This window comes from Colossoma macropomum, unplaced genomic scaffold, assembly GCF_904425465.1.
Source record: "Colossoma macropomum unplaced genomic scaffold, Colossoma_macropomum, whole genome shotgun sequence".
Taxonomy (NCBI): Eukaryota; Metazoa; Chordata; class Actinopteri; order Characiformes; family Serrasalmidae; genus Colossoma; species Colossoma macropomum.
In genome coordinates, this window is record NW_023494784.1 from 21,009,156 (window position 1) to 21,030,984 (window position 21,829).

At 39.0% G+C, this 21,829-nt stretch overlaps 1 protein-coding gene across 1 annotated transcript in view; it reads right to left on the reverse strand.

Moving 5' to 3' along the window:
- Positions 1-21,829, reverse strand: part of pdia5 (protein disulfide isomerase family A, member 5) — a 59,374-nt gene that overhangs the window by 18,935 nt on the left and 18,610 nt on the right. Inside the window, exons 4-11 of the mRNA XM_036593240.1 lie at positions 19,619-19,702; positions 19,427-19,472; positions 16,875-16,967; positions 15,826-15,886; positions 13,893-13,960; positions 9,047-9,138; positions 5,726-5,797; positions 1,984-2,120 (exon numbers count right to left, since the gene is read on the reverse strand). Of these exons, the coding sequence (XP_036449133.1) occupies positions 1,984-2,120; positions 5,726-5,797; positions 9,047-9,138; positions 13,893-13,960; positions 15,826-15,886; positions 16,875-16,967; positions 19,427-19,472; positions 19,619-19,702 (653 nt within the window). The remainder of the gene's footprint in view (positions 1-1,983; positions 2,121-5,725; positions 5,798-9,046; positions 9,139-13,892; positions 13,961-15,825; positions 15,887-16,874; positions 16,968-19,426; positions 19,473-19,618; positions 19,703-21,829) is intronic.

Consider the following 21,829-nt stretch of genomic DNA (forward strand, 5'->3'; position numbering starts at 1 on the left):
CAAAGAATATTACAGAACTAGGAGTGGTCCGCAAGGAAAAATGGGTAAAAATTCCTAAAACAAGAACAGAAAGACTGCTAGCTGCTATAAAAAGCACCTATGAGCTACGAGGGTGTGTTACTAAGTACTGACTTAGTAAGTTTTAATCATTCCACAATTACTAATTTTTCTATTTTTTTTAATCAAAGGTAACATAACTGTGCATTAACATTTGCAGAAAAATCTTATTGTTTTAAAGGGTTTGCTGCAAAGGTTGTGTTTACTTCTTTTCACAATATGTAATTTGGCCAAGAGTGCCCAAACTTTTGCATTCAACTATATCAAGTATTGTGAAAATGTTTTGAATATTATATGTTTTCGATTTACTACCCACGCCTTCTGGGCTGTATTTATTTATTTTTTTGCAAAACTATTGCTTTAAATGTGGTTAAAAGAACAGAATAAAAGAAAAAAGAGCACAGCTGAATTCAGAATTCTTGTATACAACAAAAGGGACAACATTTTATCACAGAAATAATTGGGCTCCAGTGATCAAACACTAATTGACAGCCGAAATGGACTCCTAGTGTGCATGTGTTCTGACAAACTACTAAACGAATTCATTTTTTATATCCTTTACCAAAAGCGAGACTGAAATCATTATTTTGATTAATAAGCTGTAAGAGGCTTCAGAGCAGTTGTATTTAACATGGTCCACTCTGAAGTACATTCTCCAGCAGTAAATATAAGTGCACTTGGCTCGGAGTGATAAATAACCAGGCAATTGGATTAAACTATATGAAAGCTGTTTACTATCTGAACCGTATAAACATAATCTCCATAGCACTCATAATGAGTCAGTCACTGAAACATTGTGTCAGACATTGAGTTAATGGGAAATGGCTTTCAGCTGGGAAAGCATTAGCCTGCCCTTCAAAAACACTTAAAACGCTAACTGCTGGGAGTCTCCTTCTTTTCTTACACCTGTTCTACACTAACACTGGCTGTTAAAGGGAACATAAAACAGCATTCATTGGGCCAGAGCTTATGTGTTCATTGAGTCAAGGGGAGCAGGAGAGAGCAAATGAGTAAATTTACACACTTCATAAATGCTCTAATACTGCTGAGTGGGTTGTGTAATAATCCAAGATGGGATATTGCAATTGGGTTTTTATGTTTATGGATTTATGACTCATATCCGTAAAAGGGCCAAAACCACTAAACACAGGAGCGTGTGGGAAAACACTCACAGGGTGGTGGGCCAGGGTGCCACTCACAAGAGGAAATCGTGTAAGTATGTTTGTGTCTGTCTGTCTCAGAGAATTAAACAGAAGGAGAGTGAGAATGGAGCCCGATCTGCCATCTGTCAGTCTGTCAGTGACGAGCATGCATTCATGTTTGTGTCAGTATTTTGGCAACACAGCTGAAGCAAAAGTGACTCTCCGTGGCAAGATGGCACGCAAGCAATGCATGTATTTTTAGGGAAGGAGAGAAAAAAGAGAGAGATGTCTGTGTATAGAGAAGGTAGGATATAGCTGAGAACATGAAGAAACGTTCTGTCTGAGGCGTTTTGATTTAAAATGTATGAGAGCTGAGAGATATCATATTTTGGCAGTTATAAAAACAAAACAAAACAAAACCAGAAAAACCCAAAGAGCTCCAGTGAAACGCTCTAAAACACAACTGTCACATTCTCATTATCAAATCCATCTCTTTTCCCGATAGGTCTGTTCAGATTCTGATGCAAACAGATGGAAATAACCACACACCAAATAGGTCTCTTTTCAGCGTGTCAAACACGATACATGTACAGCAAGCAATTCTGAACAAAATCAATCCAGCAGTGACATGTAATAGGACTCTAAGGAAAAGACCATGACAGCCTGAAGCCTGGCCTTCCTGACTTCCACTGCCCACTCAGACAAACATTAACACACAAACATGAAGCTAAGAGTGCTGTAAAAGGACTGAACTGGAACTGGGCTGTTGGTGTTGATAACTTACAGGGAGCGTAGAACATGACCAGAGCTGAGGGGTGCTCCTCCAGAAATGTGTCGAAGGACTCATCCGTCAGGTGAAAAACAGCCGAGTCTGACTCTGCCCAGGGCACCTCAGGGGTCTTCGGCTGGGGAGGCTGGGGGCTTGAAGAGAGAGAGAGAGAGCAAAAAAGCGTGAGAGGGGTTTGTGGGGTTTCAGTAAAATGTTTTCAGTAAAAAGTACAATACATATGTATTATATATACACAGTGCTATACACTATATGTCACTGGAGGTTGAAGGTTGGTCTCTGACTTTTGCGCTGTATCATAAATGTGATTATGGATTATGGGCACACGCGCACACACACACACACACACACACACACACACACACACACACACAGACAGACAAGCATGTAATGGTTTCAATCCACCATCAAAAATCTAATTTGAAACTTGTAAAAACCTGAAATTGTAACCTGCATCACTGATATGCCCCTCACTCTCTTTCGTGGGTCTGGCACTGTGTACCTGCACAACCTACCAAAGCAAAGTGGGCAGAGAGTAGGGAGGAGCTTATGCTCTGCATGCTCTGTACCCACAATTTTCAACATAAAAAAAAAAATATATGTATATTCTCTGAATTGAACCCGGAACTCAGAACTGAACATTATTTAACACATGTTTACACACAGTTCAAGTTTGAACCAACAATATGTGTAACACAACTTACAATATGTGTGCTGTTAATTACAATTCATGCCAATGAAAACATCTGAATCTGTATCTGAATCAGAGAGAGAGAGTAGAGAGAGAGCAAGAGATAGATTCAAATTAAAACTGTCATGTCTTCTACATAAATGATGAGCTCAGAGTGGATGGTAGGGAGTGACCTCAGACGCAAGTCTCTGTACTCACTGTTGGCTGGTTCAGAACCCTCAAAGACGATAAAGCAGAAATACTGCGTGCTGTGTTTGACACAGCTGGTACACATCTCAACCACACTCACAGTTCTGGACATCTGCTCAGCTCGTAAGAAGTCACACCCTATGACTGAGAGCAGCTTGTGCGAGCCAAGGACACTCACTCACATCTCAGTGCTGTTTGCTCTCAGTCTCTCCAGTGATCACAGACCAGCCCAAACGACTCTCTGAGGAATCCAAAAAGCCAAGAGCCTGTCTCCTTAAAGTCTGCCAACACGATGTTCTCAAAATTCGCAAACTTCACAAGAACTGTCTCCTTAAAGTCTGTGTGCATTCAAAGAGCCTTGAACATGCCCTTTTCTGTCTTTCTGCCAGCACGAGAGACCTTGAGGTCTATGTTAAGACAGATAAAAGATCTAATTTACACAGCTGTCCACTTACACAGAAGTCAATTAGCCAAAGCATGTCTGATGTCCAGAGTTTGATGCTTTAGTTTTGCATTAGAGCTATGAGGCTAACAAGTAATAGATGCTCATATCCCATTAAAGGGGAATAGTCATGTTCAGCTATTTTTGTTTTTTTGTTGTTGTTCGCATCGAAAGCAGTGATATAAGAGAGTGGCGGCAGCTGCAGTGTGAGAGGAAAATGCACAGTGGAGTCTATGAAGGCAGCTTATCAGTGCAAAACAAATTTACTTAAATATATTTCAGGCTGATGTTGTCAAGCGAGTACTCTTTCTAGCAGCTGCAGCAGTATAAGCTCAGTGATTATAGGCAGCCAAATTCTTTGTTTTGTTGCAGTTTAGATTAGATATAGTGCTGCTATATCTAATCTGAACTGATAGCAACTTTTAAACTGTTTTTAATAGCTTTTCTTCCTGCACATATTACAAATTAATTAGTGTTGCACTGATACCAGTACAGCACTGGTACTGGCGCTGACACGGGCACTAAGACACAGCATCGGTATATGTGATGGGGATTCTGATAGCTATGACTGACACCACAAAGTAATTTCTGACATGCATGTGAGCCAGTAGATGGAACTTAGCAACACGCTGGTGGTGCAACAAAAATGCCATGGCAAAATCTGTAATGTCAGTATTTCACTGGAAGGCTATAGCAGTGGGTAATATACCAGTTGGAATTCCCCACAAATAAGCTAGTTAACAACAAAGACGCCTCCTTTCAGTCAAGCTGAGTATGTTATATTTGTGAAACATAATACAGATTTTACAAAAATACAATATTATTTAAATATGTACTGTAAATATGAAAACACCTTAATTAAGTTGCAGTGTGAAAGGACTCACAGTAGATAAGGGTGTATGACCATGCCTGCACAGTGCTGATATAACCACAACCCCACCTATGAAAGTACAAATAACCCCTAGGAGATGTTGGAACCAAGTTCTGGAATAAACCTGTTGCATATTTCAAGAACTATTACACAAAATGGCACAATTTCAATTCTAAGTATTTATTTAGAAGGCTGGAAAATTGAGCAAGACTATTTGACATTTTCAATAACTTCCAGCCACACAGTCCGATTGGTTGAAAAGGGTTCTATCCATGTTGTTAAATCTTATAAGGGCACATTTCAATCTACTTTTACCATTCTGCTGACCATCACTTGCAAAATAACAACAACTGTTAAGCCTCCAAAGCTGCTAAAGTACATCATACAGTCTCAGAATCTCCAGCAAGCCTGGGCTTATGGGTAAGGGAAAAGTTGTATAAATAAAGTTTTTTTGGAAGGGAACAGATCTTGAAAGAACTATTCCTTTAAGGCTGAGCCTGTTAGCTCCAGCTGCAATGTTGCGTAAAAAGGACACAATGGAGTTCAGTTGTTTCCTGATTCCTGTCTTTTGCCAAAACACATTGGTCCAGACAGCATCAGAGTGCATATTCCTCATTGAGATGACCTGATTAGGGAATCGTTTGGCTACTTGTGTTTTTGTAATTTTGTTCTAATCCACTGACCTAATGAAATTTTCATGCCTCAGTGTCAAAACAGTTGACTAATCTGTGCAAAATTACAATAAATTCCAGACTTTTCATAACTGGCAATGCAATGTCAATAAATCATAAACGAGTCTTGTTTTAAAACCAGTATTCAAAGTAATGTTTTAGTTTTCTACCTCTTTCACTGCTATCACGGCTGATGAAATGCTTGGACATAAGGAGGCTTAAAACATCAGGAAAAAAAAAAAAAACAGCTATTGTCTTTAGTATTGTAGAAAAAAACATTTTCCCATTTTAAGGACCAGGTAACACATAATGAAACATTTTTTTATAATTTCTCCTCCTTTTTTTATCTTCAGTAGAACACGGTAATCAACTGACACCTAATTCTATGTATACCTTTGCTACAGTGATGCAAAAAAACTTTTACTTTCTTACACACCTGGATACAGTTCAGTAAATGAAGAGATGTGTCTGTGCAACTTCCATACAAAGTCTGAGGCTCTCCGAGTAAGTCTAACTCATAGGCCTGAGAAGTGTTTGAACACACAGAGGGGAATAGAAATGCCTCATTAAATCTCCACTAAGAGGCACACAGGAGTATATCTGGGCCCCGTGTTTTACAGTGCACATCATCTCTTCTGCTTCTCTGAAGTGTCAAACACTCCCCTGATAATACACTCACTCAATGAAGCAATGACTAAGCAGTGAGCCCTCACACCTCTCCAACTAATAAAGACTGGCCTTTACACCAGCCTGAGAGCCTGCATGGTTGTGCGTATGTGTGTGTGTAGTGGGGGTCTTTATCTTGGTTTTGTTTACGATTGATAGGACCAGGCCTTCTCAAAGGAGCGCCCATAGACGCTGACTGTTCTACTCACTTTTTAAGCCAGTCCGCAATGTCCTTGGCTGTGGCTCCATAGTTTTCATAGTGATGCAGGAACTTCCCCTTCCTGGAACACAAGAAAACAGAAGAGGGCTTTTAACCTTAGCTGTCAGTCATGAGTTGGCCCCAGAACTGTGGTCCACACGAGACATAATAATTAATAATTGCTGTACTTTATAACAAGGACATACACTTCCCATCAGAAGTTTGGGACACAAAGTTTTCTTACCACATTAAAGACTAACCATGTTTACTTTGAGGAAATACCACGTGTACACACTTCAGGAGTAATCCCGTTGGCATCAGCAGATGTGTATGTAAAAAAAAACCCAAAAGTCCCATATCGGTCTCCCTACACAAAGTGTTAGTAAATAGTTAACAAAATCTTTGCAGGTAGTGAAAATCAAATCTTGGAAAATATTAGCAGAAGACAAGCTGTTCAAAAACTTTAGATTGGTAGTGTTTACTTGAACATGTGCCAAAAGACAGTTCACAAGTTTCTGAAAAGAAAAGAGGTTTTTTTCACACTTCTGCTGTAATGTAATTACAAAAACTGTTGGGTCCTTCCTATTTAAAGAAACTAAATCAGAGGAGGTGATGGAATTTATTTTCTCATCTCTATAAACTGCATTACCGGTTAACTGAGGATATTTGTAGTGACACTCCAAAGGATTGCATTACAAGCAACATCCAAGACTGTGGCTCCCTTTGCAGCAGCCAAGATAAACATTTTAAATGAGGGCCTGGCCCAAAGCTAATTAAGCCATTCTGCTCAAGGCGTCTAGCTTAATCAAAGACCTCAGCTAGCAGTCTCTGTGTTCTTTACTAATCCATACCAACACAGCAGACTGACAGTGTAAGTTCAAACCTAAAAGTTCAACTTTGTTTGTCACTTGTTTAGAAAACTTTGCAATGTGCAGTCTGTCAAAGCTATAGGCCAGAGCTATAGGCCAGAGCTCTAAACCAAAGCTATGGGCCAGAGCTACAGGCTCTCCACGCACAGGTAATGGTTCTTTATCTGCCCTGATCTCTCCATTTTCTGCCACCGAAATTAATCTGCACCAGCCAAGAGCTATGCTAGCTGGGGGGAAAAAAATGCCAGCAGCGCTTGGTCATTTGTAACTGTCATTGATCAGTGGGGATCTGCACGCATCACAGTAATGTATCAAAAAAACCTGGAACAGCTATCAAACTGCATTAGTTCTCCTGTGTCAGGTTTAATATTGAGACAGCTGCAAGCAGATCACTCGCAATCTGCATTTGTTTTAGCCCGACGTGACCTTGAAGGGTGTTGAGCAGTATGAAACTTGTAAACTGGTCTTTGCTCTACTTTTTAATCCTTCATCTGAATCCTCTGATAACTTTTAGTCCTTGACTCTTCTTCTCTAGGGCAACTGATCTGACAGGTTTGGAGAGGCAAAGGCAACATGGCAGAGCTCCAAGCTACTGCATCCTTGCTTGATGGCTTACCTAGCTACACTGTTACTTCAGATGAACAGGAGTGAAGGGCAGGAGGGCTGGACCTCTGCCATTTAGCTCCCTCTAGCCTTTTCATATCACAGATTACAAAAGAAAAAGAAGCCCTTTCAAAAAGGTATGGACGACACTGATGAAGATAACAGTCAACAGGCTGCTATGGAGTCACCAGGGCAATCTTGAGAGGCTTCATCAATTTGAGGATCAAAGATGTGTAGCCAATGAAGCCATCTTGACTTTGCAGTTTCTTGTACTGAAAGATAAATATGAAAATTGGCTACAGCTTGAATCCCCACATCTGTCATTGATCAGTGGGGATCTGCACGCACCATAGTAATGTATCAAAAAAAAACCTGGAACAGCTATCAAACTACATTAGCTCTCCTGTGTCAGGTTTCTCTTCAGTACTTATAACGCAAGCGGTACAAAACAACGCTGCACTCCTGCTTTTCATGCCCAACACTGAATCACAAGGTGACCGTAGAGAGACACATGGAGGTGAAGTATTCAGAGCTCAGACGACTGCATGGGGAACTAAACAAGAGCAACAGCTGGAGTCGAAGAGCTGAAGCAAAGTGCTAGTGTTTAGCTCAGAGCCTCATTACTGTAAGCAATGGTGCTGCATGGTCGTTAGCCTGCGACTCCCCTCAGGGCCGCAGCTAATGGCTCATTGAAAACGGATTGGGCGGAGAGCGGCATTTAATTAACCCTCCCATAATTAAAACGGTAGTGAAATGAGTGAGCGTTTAGCACCGAATGGAAGCAGATAAAGCACAGCTGCAGTCTCAGGCCTGATTGCGGACAGTGGATCACTATACAACACTGAGTAAAACAAAACTTTTTCAAAAGTAAAAGAGCTGTGGTGGTTAAAAAAACAACAAAAAAAACAACTTTCAAATGTTACAATTCTTAGTATTCACTCATTTACTACCAGCTAAAGCTGTGCAATACTATATAAACAAGGCCAGACTTTTTTTTAAGGGGCAACTATGCATAGTCATTAACAAATTCACCATCAGTACAAAAAGTTCTGAAGACGTGTTTTTAGAGGGTTAACACAGGCAGCTGTGTGATCATTAGTGTGCTTGCTTTTGGTGCTTGTGTTAGATCATTCTGGACCTTTCTCGCTTTCCAGAGATACGTTTCTGTGCACTCATTAACTCATCAAGGCATTTTCTGGCTCTGGCTAGAAATGAGGACATGAGGAATATTCTCAGGAGAAGAGGAAAAAAAAAACATAGCAAACAAACCTCACGCTGTTCGGTATTCATTTACTGGGAATAAGAGAAAAGGAAAAGTTAAAAACATTGGAACTCTAGATCAGGCTTATTCCTCATCGCAGCTTCAGACTTACGGCCAAGTCCCTGCTCCTTAACACATTCTGCTTCATCAGAGCTGCCGTCATCTGTTCATGAAAGAGAGCAGTTGCCATTCTGCTCCAGACTCAGCTCCCCATTGTGAGAGCTTCCTTCAAACTGAATATTTTATGACCATATAACCCCTCAAAACTTTTCCGTCTGATAAATACTGAACATTTCAAGTGGCTTGTTCCAAAAGGAACTCCTCACCCTGGCTATGTCATCTCATACAAAGTTCACCTGGCTCTGGTTTGAATCTATTAAAAGGAACTAATCCTTCCCAAAGGCTACTGACTGAAAGGTGAAGCTCTGTGTGGTGCCACTTTCCAAGCACAGCATCTCGAGTCCTTGCACAGCACTTAAATAAAGAACAAAGACAAGAAGGGCTAAGACTCGTACACTGTATGTTAATCACTTGGTTGCGGATGAATTCTTCATAGGTTCATGTGAGTGTGCAGAATTAAAGATAAAGTCAAACTCACTCAAAGTAGCAGAAGGTTGGGTATCCCTTGACATTGAACTCTTGCTTCAGGCCATCAAACTCAGCTGGGTGCACGTTCATCCCCGCCAGCACCTGTGGCAAGACAGCAGATTACACTCAGAAGAACAATCTCCACTCATGACAAGAAACTCTGTGAAATGAAGACGAATGGCTGCACCATAGTAGAAGCAGAAGGCTTGTCAACTGAGAGCAACATGAAAGTATGGCACGCAGCGAAGTGGGACATGGTAAAAATCAAACTCTTTGATGACATTATAAGTCCAGACCTAAAGCGCTTCTTTCATGCCAAAACCAATTTAGAATCCATTTGGTTGTAGAAAACAGGCCACTTCAGGGGATTTTGATTTCCTTTGTTCTGAAGGTTGAAAACAGGCCTGTTTACACTTGAGATTTTGATCTGGTCCACAATATGGTTTTGAATAAATTGCTTCTGTCTGGCTTAAATTCTTGGAATACCATATGATTCTTCTCAAGATACATAATCATTTAACAATCTATGTGTTTCTTCCTATGGGGTAGTAGAGGGTTTCAGCAGTTGGAGCATGCCAGCCCACTATTAGATGCTCAAGCGCTTCAATTAAAAACAGCTCATTTGAATGCATAGCATACGCTCATAAAAAAGATGGTTCTTCAAGGGTTCTTCAGTAAAGACAATGATTCTATATAGAACTACTACTATAGAACTCTTTTTGGTGGTATCTAGAACCACTGACTTTACTAAAGAGCCCCTGAGGAATCATCTTTTGTAAGAGTGTATTTTAAAGAAGAAATATCAGATCAGCGTCAGTATTAGTCTGGACTCAAGATTTCAATATCAGTATCAGAAAAGAAAAAGTCAAAACTGAGTGTCTCCAGTAGAAAATCTAAGCACAGGGAGATCACAGATCTGTATCCAACAGTATCCATTAATTCATGTGATTACAATGACCATGTTATGTCCAAAAGAAAACATGTATCTTCATTTTTTCAATTTTTATTTGTCTACATCATTTTAGCTCAGCTGCTGTCCTCTACATTGTATAAACATTTCATGATGAAATGCTCTAAAATGGTTTGAAATAAAAGCTCTTCACCTTAACTAACATTAAATGTTAAGTACGTTTTTGAGCTCTCCTGTAAAGTTTCCATGTTGGAGATGCATGTTTTTTTGGACAGCGACTTATAACTGTATTTTAAAAAAAAGCAGAATTTCACATATATTATTTATTATTTTAGTTGCAGCAAAAGTACAGCTATTACTGCCGTATTATGTCCCTGCTTCGTTACCTTAAACTTTGAGAAAAATCAGCCAGTAAACATTCATTGGTTTTTATGTAAAAGACTCAATAAAAGAAAAAAATATATATTGAAGTGACCTTTGGTGTAATCAAACCAGTAGGAGCTGTAAGTATTTCTACATGCTAAAGGGTTCATTTTCTATATCAGCATGATGGGACAATATTCAAGCTTTTATACCCAGGTCATTTTATGCTGCAGACACAGTTCTGCATCAGGTAGGCGCTAATGCTGGGATGAGATTACACAATATTTTTGTCTTTCACAATGGTCACTATTTGAAATTAGCCAATCATGGTGGCATAAAATTTGTGCCTTGTCTTCATCAAGAGACTGGCAACACTACAGATCTGACGCTGACCAATCATATTGGTCAACGAGGAATTTAGGAATGCAGCATAGTAGATGTCAGATTAGGCAGGAAAGTACAAAAACAACTGACACGCTAGGTTCTTCGTCGGGATGCATTTGTATATTTGTATATTTGTATATTCTTATGAACTGAATATGTTATCCATTGACAGAAGGTTGAGTAGCACAGAAGTGCAATATGAATTTGTTAAAAAGTATAAAAGCACTTAAGGGCCATGGATTTGCATGTTTTTTGCTCCATTTCTCCAGTATAAGGAGTTATTTTCATTTCATGTTTTCTCAAGATCTTGTAATATTTATGTCATTATAACAGCAAAACGAATGATGTTTTCTTGAGATCCTCCTCCACCTGCTTTCTCAGGTGCCACAGAATTTTCAGAAACACTGATTAAAGAATTGTTCCATCAATGAGTGTGCACATTACCAAAAACTGCCACAGAAGGGCATAATAGGTGCCTGGTCTGCTGTGCATCTCTGCTGGACAAAAGGTGGCATTAACTTAAAATGGTTTTTCTGAGCAAGAAGGATTATTACAAGCAAATTATGCAGGTATTACAGCTCATCTACTATCATAAATTGCACATAATCAAAGAGCAGGTCACAAATCATCTCCGACTGCTCATACTCCTCCGACAGCACAGTGAAAAATGTGGAGGCAGACAGTGCTGACCGCTGATTTCCTCGCAAATCCATCAAGCTTCTCCAGCACTATCAGCTTCCTGCATGCATACATGAAAATGTGAAACTGCAGGATGCAGCAAATCTCCTCCTGGCCAGTCTACACCTGCAAATCTCTAAACAAATGGCTTATTTACAGGCTCTCTGAGGAGCCTACTCATCACTCAGCAGTTAAGAGAAATAAACACTGCTGCAATTAGTCAGTCCAGCCCAATTTACAGCTCCATACAAAAAAGGGAATATAATGCAATTGTTCCAGTAAAGTCTGTTAGTGGTGTGAACTGAGCCAACTTCTAGTGGTTTGTTCAGAGATGCTTTCGCTTTGCGGGAAGCTCAGGACTCATGAAGCCAGGACAGTAGAGGGGGCCACATGGGGGTTTTCAGCTGTGAGCTATTGATCCATGTGCTCATGTACTTTTATGTGCAGCCTGAGCCATTTTACTTGACAATACCCTTTTTCTTGAAATGTGGAGCCAGGCTTGGATAAGCTTTCATTCCTCAATTAAGTGTGTGTGTGTGTGTGTGTGTGTGTGTGTATGTGTGTGTGTGTGTGTGTGTGTGTGTGTGTGTGTGTGTGTGTGTGTGTGTGTGTGTGCACTCGGAGAGCAAGGAAGCAAGAGAGAGATGTGTAGCGATAGCTCACAGCAGTGTACATAGAGATATTGAGTTGTGAGTTGGCATTTAATCCATACGCAGACTGTAGACCAGCAGGGAATTCATCCAATAAATGTATTAAACAAAAACAGAAGATCACTGAGACAAAATTATCTGCTGTGAAGCTGATGAAAAGAACTCAGTGCTCTGTCAAATAAAACAAACAGGCCAAATAGGTTAGTAGATATCGACAGCAAGATGAAATATTATGGCTCAACCTTATTGAAACATGTCTCGCTTATGATTAATAATGGGGTTGTACAATGTAGACCTAAAATGCAATGTGGGACAAAGTTAGGTTGTGATGATGATGAAAAACAGTTCATTATAAAAATAATACCAACTAGGCCTGTGCACGTAACAGAACCCTCTTATTCTGACAGCGTACAGAAAATAACTACAGACATCGGTTCAACTGAGTTCCGGAGGGGTGGAGGGTTGGGGGGTTAATGAGTCCCCAAAGCTTTACCTTTCGCTTGACAACAATTAAGCTTCAACTCACATGCTATCACTTTATTTGCTGGAAGTTACTGGAAGAAAAAGCATTGCTGTTACTGTTTTTATCATCATAACTTCCATAAGAACATTTGCTGATGCTTCCAAAAACATTAAAAACACCACTTATGATCTCTCCAGGAGCATCTACAGATCTACGGAGATACCACTTCCAATACTGCTACTACTACCGCTACTACTGCTACTACTACTACTACTGCTACAACTGCTAAAACTACCGTAATACTACTACAACTGCTGCTACTTCTGATAAAAAAATAAACAAATAAATAATAATAATAATAGTAATAATAATAATAATAATAATAATAAAAAATAAGAATAACAACACTTTTTCTTCCGGTAATTTTGAGATGGATGCAAACTCTGAAGCTGACGCAGGTGCAAACGAAGTCATAGTGTGTGAGTTTAAACTATGTCAAAATTAAAAGACCATAATAACAGTGCAGTTCAGAAAAAAAAAAGTGGTTGTAGTATGTTATCATCTTTAATTTGGCCACATAACTGTAATTAATCTGCCATACAGGTAGCTTTTTGTACAGGCATGATATATACCTGCACCACTGGCATGCTCAACCAGCCCAGCTCAACAGCCACATTTCAAGAACAATCTCATTGATGTTAGGTACAATGGTAAAATAAATATTTTATTGATGTAGGACATCACATCACCAAGCATATTTAACAGATCAGTATGTGCACATGTGCTAATTCATAAACATACTACCATGAAATTCATTACAGAAACTTATAATATTTTCTATAACATTCAAGTACATTTTTCAATTATTTTTTTTTAAGGAGAATTCAGTGATGGATTTTCCAGGTTTTCCAGAACCCTGTACTTGGGTTGGTATGTATAAATAAATTAATTAATTACTTAATTTACAGACAAATCAATAATTTTTTTTTTCTTTTTTTAACCAGCGGTAAATAAGTTTTTACAATTACTAGTGCTGTAACAGTGATAATTAGGCTTACAGTCATTAGGCACAGGCGTAAACTATTTAATTTAACACCAGATAACAGCACAAGACAATCTTTGGCATGTTCAATTATCATTTTCCTGCTGTTCCTTGATTAAAAACAGCATCACTGTAACCACTCATTTAAAAAAACAGCAAGACGACAGACAAAATCAGTTAAACTCTACATGAACAACTGTGCAAAAAGAAAAATGAAAATAATAAACTACTTATAGCTGCTTACAGCATAACTGCATAACATTTTGTGCATTGTAACACTGTTAGGAAAGCAAACAAAACTCCCTGAGAGGTTTTTTTCTCTATGAAGGACTACACATGGAATTACACAAGTTGTTTTGCACTTACATATTTCCCTTTTGTCTCGGTAGCCGTCTGCTGGAAGATGGGCTGCATCCTCTTACATACACCACACCCTACAGAGAAAGAGACGGGAAAAGGGGAGAAGGCGAATAAGAAAATGGGGGCAAAATTCACAGAAAAGGTGAGCTTATCTTAAAGGAAAGGCCTGTCAACATGCACTTCTGTGTTTGTCCTATGTCACAAATGGGAACAGCTAATTGGTTATAGAGATACCCTGTTAATGAGATTCTTTAACGGTAATTGCTAATGACATCCGCTGAAAACACTTTTACACTCTTACAAAATCCTGAGATGAGCACCACATGTAGTGCATGCTGTACACGTTCTTCTGTTTCTTGGAACAAAAAGGAACATTAATATCTCCATATTGAAGTCAGCCAAAGCATTGCACAGCCTGTGCTGGGCCTGAGGTGCCTAATTGCCGATTCCATGGAAATACTTTCTAAGGAAGCCAGTGAAGAATTAAAGAAACAGACATGGAGAAAACAGGAAGCTACAAGTGGAGTCTAAATGAAGAGCCCGAGGGCTGCCCTCTGTGTGCAGCTTTCAACAAACTCAGTTCTTCATCTCACATAAAACACTATTAGAAAATACCACGCCGTCGGCCTCTCCACAGAACGCCATGTTTAGCATTTTTAATGAACAAAATGCATAGAGAGGTATCTAGGGATTCACGGATGCAACTTGTCTCTCCCAATACCAATTCTGATTTCTAAATTTAGATCTGACATCCAGCACTGATCCAACACCAGCCCTCTGTTAAAGCACTCATGATTTATAATCATACATTTACTGAAGAGTCTAACGTATAATGTTTCATTCTTTTTAGGATTGAGAGAGAGTTGCAGAAGGTTCTAGAAGGTGCACAAAATGAACTGTCTGCTCTGACTGATATCTGATCTATTTAATAAGGTTAGTATCTGTGGCATCACTAGTTATACCAGTTTCTGCTTACAGGCTGCTTACAGCTTGCATCAACATGCATTTCTGATCATGTTTGGATTGCACTTCACCACATAAAAATCCAGGTATAAAACACAGCCAGAATGCACTGTAATCATATTATGATCAGATCACCCAAACTACATTTGAAGAAGATGGCCACATTCTTAAAAACATTCAATAAAAATGTAAATGCAATGTGTTTTCTATATCCACAAACAATTTCGTAAGCGGAAATGCATCTATCAAGCGCTGAAGAGCAAAACTAGGATAAACCCAAGATATGCAGGATATGTGAGGCTGGAGTTCTGCCTATCATAATCGGGAGAAACTGAACAGAAGTAAACAATGATGTATGTGTTGATGCACTTTTCACATAGAAAACGTATCTCATCTGGTCACACTGGAGACCATTTTAATAACAAATATGAATGGAATCGAGCCAAAGTATATTCAGACACACTTCAAACATGAAATACATACTAATGCAAGGTGTTAACAGCCTCAAAAAAGTCTAAATGTACATAAACTGTAAGCTAGAAGTCCTTTTTTTATTCTGGAGTGAAAGTAACACAACCAGGAATAGCCAGTCAGTCCTGAGATTGAACCAATGACCTTACGGTTGCTGGCTCACCTCTCCTACCACCCCAAAGTACTTTATATATCAAGTAATCATCTAAAAATAATTTTAGTGTCTAGTGTATTATATTAAAATCTATACTGAATAACACATTACTTGAGATAAAAATGAATAGATTTTATATAAAAATGTAGTCATTCCAAACTTCTGGCAGCAGTGTACCTGCAAAATTGACACCCCATGCGCATTGCAAATTGCTAGATTTTAATTATTAAGCATTTCCTCGCTTAAACTACAACACTTTATTTTCCGGGATTTCACACCCTTTGCATCATGCACTCTATGAATTCACCAGTGACGGAGGACAGAATGAGGGCATATCGTCAGCTGACTCACAGGGGGCATAAAACATCATGAGGATGGGTCTCTCCTCCTTCTTCAGCAGCTTCCTGAAGTCCTGCAGGGAAAAAGCACACCTCAGTTAGAGAAATGATTGTGCCATGGTTCTAGTATGTATGAAAGTCTTAAAGTCTTCATTACCCATAACACTGCAATACAGCTCTTTTGCTGTTGCAGTAGATTTCAGCTTTAGGGTAAATTAGCTTTGGGCAACAGGTTGGAACAACACTAAGATTAAGAGCTCACATTAAGCTTTGGAATTTAATTAAAGCCTAAAAAACATTAAGCCCTACTAAAATGTGTCCCACACTTGTAGCTCAAGAGCAACAACCAATGAGTCCTGTAGGGGGCCCTCTGATTAGCCAAGCGGGGACCAAAAAAAGGGAAAAAAGTCCTGATGTACTCATCACGACAGTAAACCATACAGCACTTCCTCTAATGCCTGTAATTGCATGCGAGGATTAAGCAGCTCACAGAGGGAGAGTTTTTTTTATCAGCTTTGTTTATATTCATGCTTCATTACCAGATTGCTTCCCGTAGCTGAAATTTGCTTATGGCGGTTGACACCCCAAAAGATGTAACGCGCCACCGAGCACATGCCCCCCCAGAGCGATCAATACGCTCTTCAAAGGAGTTTCAAAGCCATCTCAGTGAGCAGGGCTGCTTTCTGATTGAGCATGGCCCCCTCAGCAGGAGAAGTATCCAGATATGTCTATGATCTGTAAAGTCTCTTAAGAGACTGTTTTAAGGATTTTTTCCCCTTTTTTTTTTCTGTTAAACATTTGCTTTAATGAGTTTTTGTCCTCAATTTCCTCAACTCAGATGGTCTGAGATACACCGGATCTGAGGCAGTGGAGCTGCATATGCTCCTGAACGTCTTGTACTGCAGCCAAGGCTGGCCTCCAGAGAGAGCAGAACAGCCTGGTTCTTCAGTTGCAGATTGCTTAACTCATTGCTTTTGTTCAGCATGCAGTTCCCACACCAGGCAAACACTAAGAACGGAAAGGTGATCTTCGCCAAAGTCGTCGCCTAAAAGAGATACTCACTTTCTCCGTCTCAATGTGAACGACGTCTTTAGCCTCAGGGTTCTCCTCCCATAGGGGGGCACCTGTGGGGTCTTTCAGGAACGCCACCATAGACTGAGAAAGAAAAGCAGGGGATCAAAAGGAGGACAATTATTAGCGAAACAGTGATATGACTCATCTTTCACTGTCAAAGCACATTCCCCTTCTCCAGAGAGATGCTGCCAATAGAGCAGACTGTGTCTTTCAAACAGTGAGACCCAAGAGCGCAAAAATCTATCCTCTCCAGGAAGACTTCACAACATCAGACTTTGAGGTCACCAATAATAATGGTCAAAGGAACTTTCAGTGATGCAAAGTTTCTTTGATGGCATTACAAGATGACATTATTTCCTCTAACAGACTACAGCTAATTTAAAAGATCTATCCATCCAGAACGTAGGAGGACTCGGTAAGCACCTTTTTGACATTAAGTGCTCATAATAAGCCTAATTACCGTTACGGAAAAAGAAATGAAGAGCAATATCAGACTCAACAGCAGATGCTTTTAATGAGAAACCTCCATTCTCCATAGAAGCCGCTCACCCATCTCATCACTGACTCAGACACCAGAGCTGAGCCCCACTCATTCATTTTTAACTTCTGCACATTACGCGCTCGGCTCATTGCGGAACCGTTCATCAACGCCACGTCACCCGTGCACAAGACTGTGCCGACAGCCTCATGGAAGAAGAGGTGGGTGAGGGGAAGAAATGAACGGGAAGCGATGGGTTCATTCTGGACCAGCTGTACAATCCAGCCGCACTGTGGAACCAGCACCTACAGTGTGAAATCACAGCAGTACTTGCCTGTGCTAGTGTGAAATGACATGCATGGGGAAAATCAGCTTGGTGGAAATGACAGAACAGGGCATGCCAAAAAAGATCAAAAAGCCTACAGATTACAGAGCCCCATGACTACAAAACCCATGCCTAAACGGTGTGTCAAATACCAAAGTCAAAAAAAAAAAAAATGGAAGTTTGAAACCATTAGAAACTACAAAGTAAAACTCAATCACACAGTGCTGTGCAAAAGTCAGAGACCACCTTTCTTTTATTTAATTTTCAGTTAAATGGCCATTAATAGCATTTTTATTCTGGGGGATATTTACTGGGAGATTAGATATAAGATAATCAACTTGCATAAGGAAGGGGAAAATCAGTCACTTTTGAAAAACAGTAGTTTCCAAAATTGGAGTTCAAAAAATGATTGAAAAATACAGAGGGACCCCTAGTTTCTGTCCATCCTTCCACTGTGAGAAGACAACTCATCACTTCGAGTCTGAAAGGATGTGTAGCTGTCATGAAGCCGATACTGAGAAAAGGAAACAACATAAACAACACAAACACAAAAGAATTTACAAAAAAGACCAAGAAACTGCTGGTGTTCTCAGAACAATGGACTGACCAGACTGAACTGAAGGACACCCACAAAGACACACACAAACACATACATAAAAATATGAGACCATCTCACTCTCCTCTTCTTGCAGTTCCAGATTATGTCTGTGACACTGTATTTAAATATAATTACAGCATTTCACTGAAAAACTTCACTTGATATAACTTTTATATCTGACTCTACACATTTTTCTTCTTTAATAATATTGGCTGCTAGAATACTGTATCAATCAAATACTGTATTCCATTGCTGTTCTGGTTGCTAACTCAGTGACCGCTATGCTCATATATGCCAGGCTATTTGCTAATCTGCTAATATGTCATAGTATGTTACATCCTCCTTTGCACAACTCCACATATTCTCAGTACCGTGTACTGCCTGTGTTCTGTTTTATATTTATTGTAAAAATTTTTTATTAAGTATTTATTTCACTGTATTGTCTGCACTGTGTATATTGTATTGGTTTGCTTGTGTACTTGTATAGCTGAAATGACAATAAAGCCTCTCCTAAACGATCCCAGGGGCCAGACCTCAACATTATTGAACGTGCTTGGGATCATGAGAAGCAGAAAATGCAACCAACTTCTAAGACTGAACTTTGGAGATGTGGAAAAACATTCCTGCAGATTTCGTTGAAAAAATGCAACACAAGCCAAGATTTCTGTTTAATGCTGTAATGCTGTATTTCTGTTAAATATGTTTTTTTTTTCTTGATGCTGACCCAAATTAACTTGGACTTTTTAACTGAAACAAATGTAGGGTGGTAATGCACATGTATGCTTATACCAAATAAGCAAAAACAACAAAAATAGTGGCTCAACAAATATCTGCAAATCCAGGATTTTTGAGATCTAGACAATAGTATACAGTAAATCCGTATGATTGGGGAAAACACAATTGTGCAGCAAATAATTTACATAAGTCTACAGTTTATTTTTTGGGCAAATTAAAGGACAGAGCTTCTAAACAGTTTCCAGTCTGATAGCCCAAGTCTAAACACATATAATGAGGAATTGGAGCTATTCACTGAAAACTTGGAGCAGGATGTACATGCTGTATGGACAAAGCTATATTGATTTAACATTTTTTTTTTTTTTTTAAACATAACATCAGAACACAATGTTCAGGATGATTACCTTAAGCGTGGCTGGTCTGTTGTATTCTGTATGGAAGGTTCCATCTCTAGAAAAGAAAAAGAAAACATATGTACAAAGCAGTAGAGGTAATGCGAGTGCCTGCTGCTGGCTTGTTATTTGCTATTTTCGGTAATGATTCCATCAAACTCAGGACCCGTTAAACTGCTTGATAAACGCAGAGAGCACACTTACTTATAATGCAGTATCTCAAATCCAGCAGTCTTTGAACTGGGGTCCACCTTCACTTTCTTACAGAGTTTGCGACCCTCAGAATCCCTGGAGGGAAGACAAGATAGATGAAGAGGCAGGCAAATGCACCTCTCATGATGGCAAGTGTGAACACCTTGGTGAATTAATCAACCCAGAATAATGCTGGTCCTGAACTTGTGTGAGCAAGTAATTCACAATTATTCTTTTACACAGACCTAATTTATTAAGTAAATATAAATTTTAGCAGTTAGAACAAACATTATACTCAAGAAAATCATAATCTTTTTACTTATTATGTTCTAAAATAAAATACTCTGGGGAACATCCGTCATACAAACAAGCAAAGCCAAAAAGTTAGATGGACAAAAATGAATTTCTGGAGACGTTGAATAGATCCCTGTAACAGTAATACAAGACAGCTGATCGGATGTGACAGATGACCACAGCAATAACGTAATGCAATACAGCCTCCTGAAATCTGGCAAACTCTTTCTCCATGTTTCAAAGGACAAGAGTGAACAACCTTGACAAAGTATTGTCAACAAACATAGCTTTTGTAGTCTTGTATCAGTGCTATATACTTAGTTTAGCAAAAAGCAAAAACCAATAGCGTTGAAACACTGCTACTTCAGAAGTCTCAGCCCCAGACGCTCCCCGCTGAGTGGTATATCATGTGCTAAGATGGCCAACTATTGGAATTTTGTCGGTTACAATCTGATGTGTGTACACATTTCCATGCAGTTTTAAATCAGCCTGACAGGTAGGGCTGTCACGATCACAAAATTTTAGCTGATGATTCATTGTCATATAAATAACTGCAATTAATGATTTTAATTGTCCTTATTTTTCATTATTCAGAACTACTAACAATACTAGCCTCAAATGGCCAAATTGGCTGATTCACCACATTATTTGCTAGCTATGTAAACTTAACAGACAACATTGTTTTTCCTGTTGAATACTTCTCACACAACAGTTGCAGTTTCACTGAATCATATGTACAGTCAGGCAAAGCTACACGTTCTTCACTAGAGTGAATATATAAGGAAGGATTCCGGTAGCACACATGCTAAAAACATAGAATTAGATATTTAGAATTAGACAAATATATAGAATTAGATAGATAAATTACATAACTAACAAATCAACAAACATTACTCAGTGTTGCCCTCTAAACCTTTTAAGGCACCAAGTTAGAAGTCAGAACTTCGTTTATTTTAACTCACACATGGCATGACGTTTTTTGAAGTCGCTAGTAATTGAGATGTACTTGAGTGTTTACCAACATATTCTGCTTTGTTTCACACAAATATGATTTTGTTGCAGCACCTTTTTGACAGTCATCTGTCACGTAAAAACAAATACTTGTGGTTAGTCTATTGCATGCCAGTCAAATTACCTTTTCCTGTCAAAATAGACAGGTCTTGGCCACATTCAGCGCTGAAACCCACCAGACCCTCTGCGAATATGCAAACGTCTAGCTTGTGAGTCTAGACCAATTTATTAATTTAATAACTGAGATGTAATAAAAGTCATTCAGAGTATTTTGCTATCTAACTGCGCATTGTAGAAAGATTTGCCGACTCGAGTTTCTTTACAGCGGTGGTGATAGAAACGAGAGGCATGTGTGAGCTCAGTTTTTATATGTAATGTTAGTACTGGTGGAATAGTAGTCAAAAAAAGTAAAAAAAAGTAAAAAAGTAAAAAAGTAAAACACTTTTCCTGGGTATTTTGCGTCACAACACCCTGCGTGTACCTCTCTGCAATGAATGTGTTTTAAAAGAAGAGGTTAAACTCCTCAGACATCTGGTTCTCATCACCACCACTGTAAACAATTCCCTAGAATAGCTCAGAGCATTCACATCAAACCACTCTGAATGACTGTTTACAGTATAATGATTTAATTACGCCAAACGTCTGGAAAATCAACAGAACTCGTCTTTAAAGTTATGCTGTATAAACAAATGGAACCAGAGAAAACATAATCTATAATATTACATATGCTTATATACAACCCGATTTCCAAAAACATTTGGACACTGCATAATAAAAACAGAATGCAATGATATGCAAACATTTTGCTGGCATGAAATTCAAAATGGGCATACATTTTTCAAAAAATAATAACATTTCTTAGCTTCAACATTTGATATGTCGTCTCTGTGATATTTTCAATTAAATATAGGGTTAAAA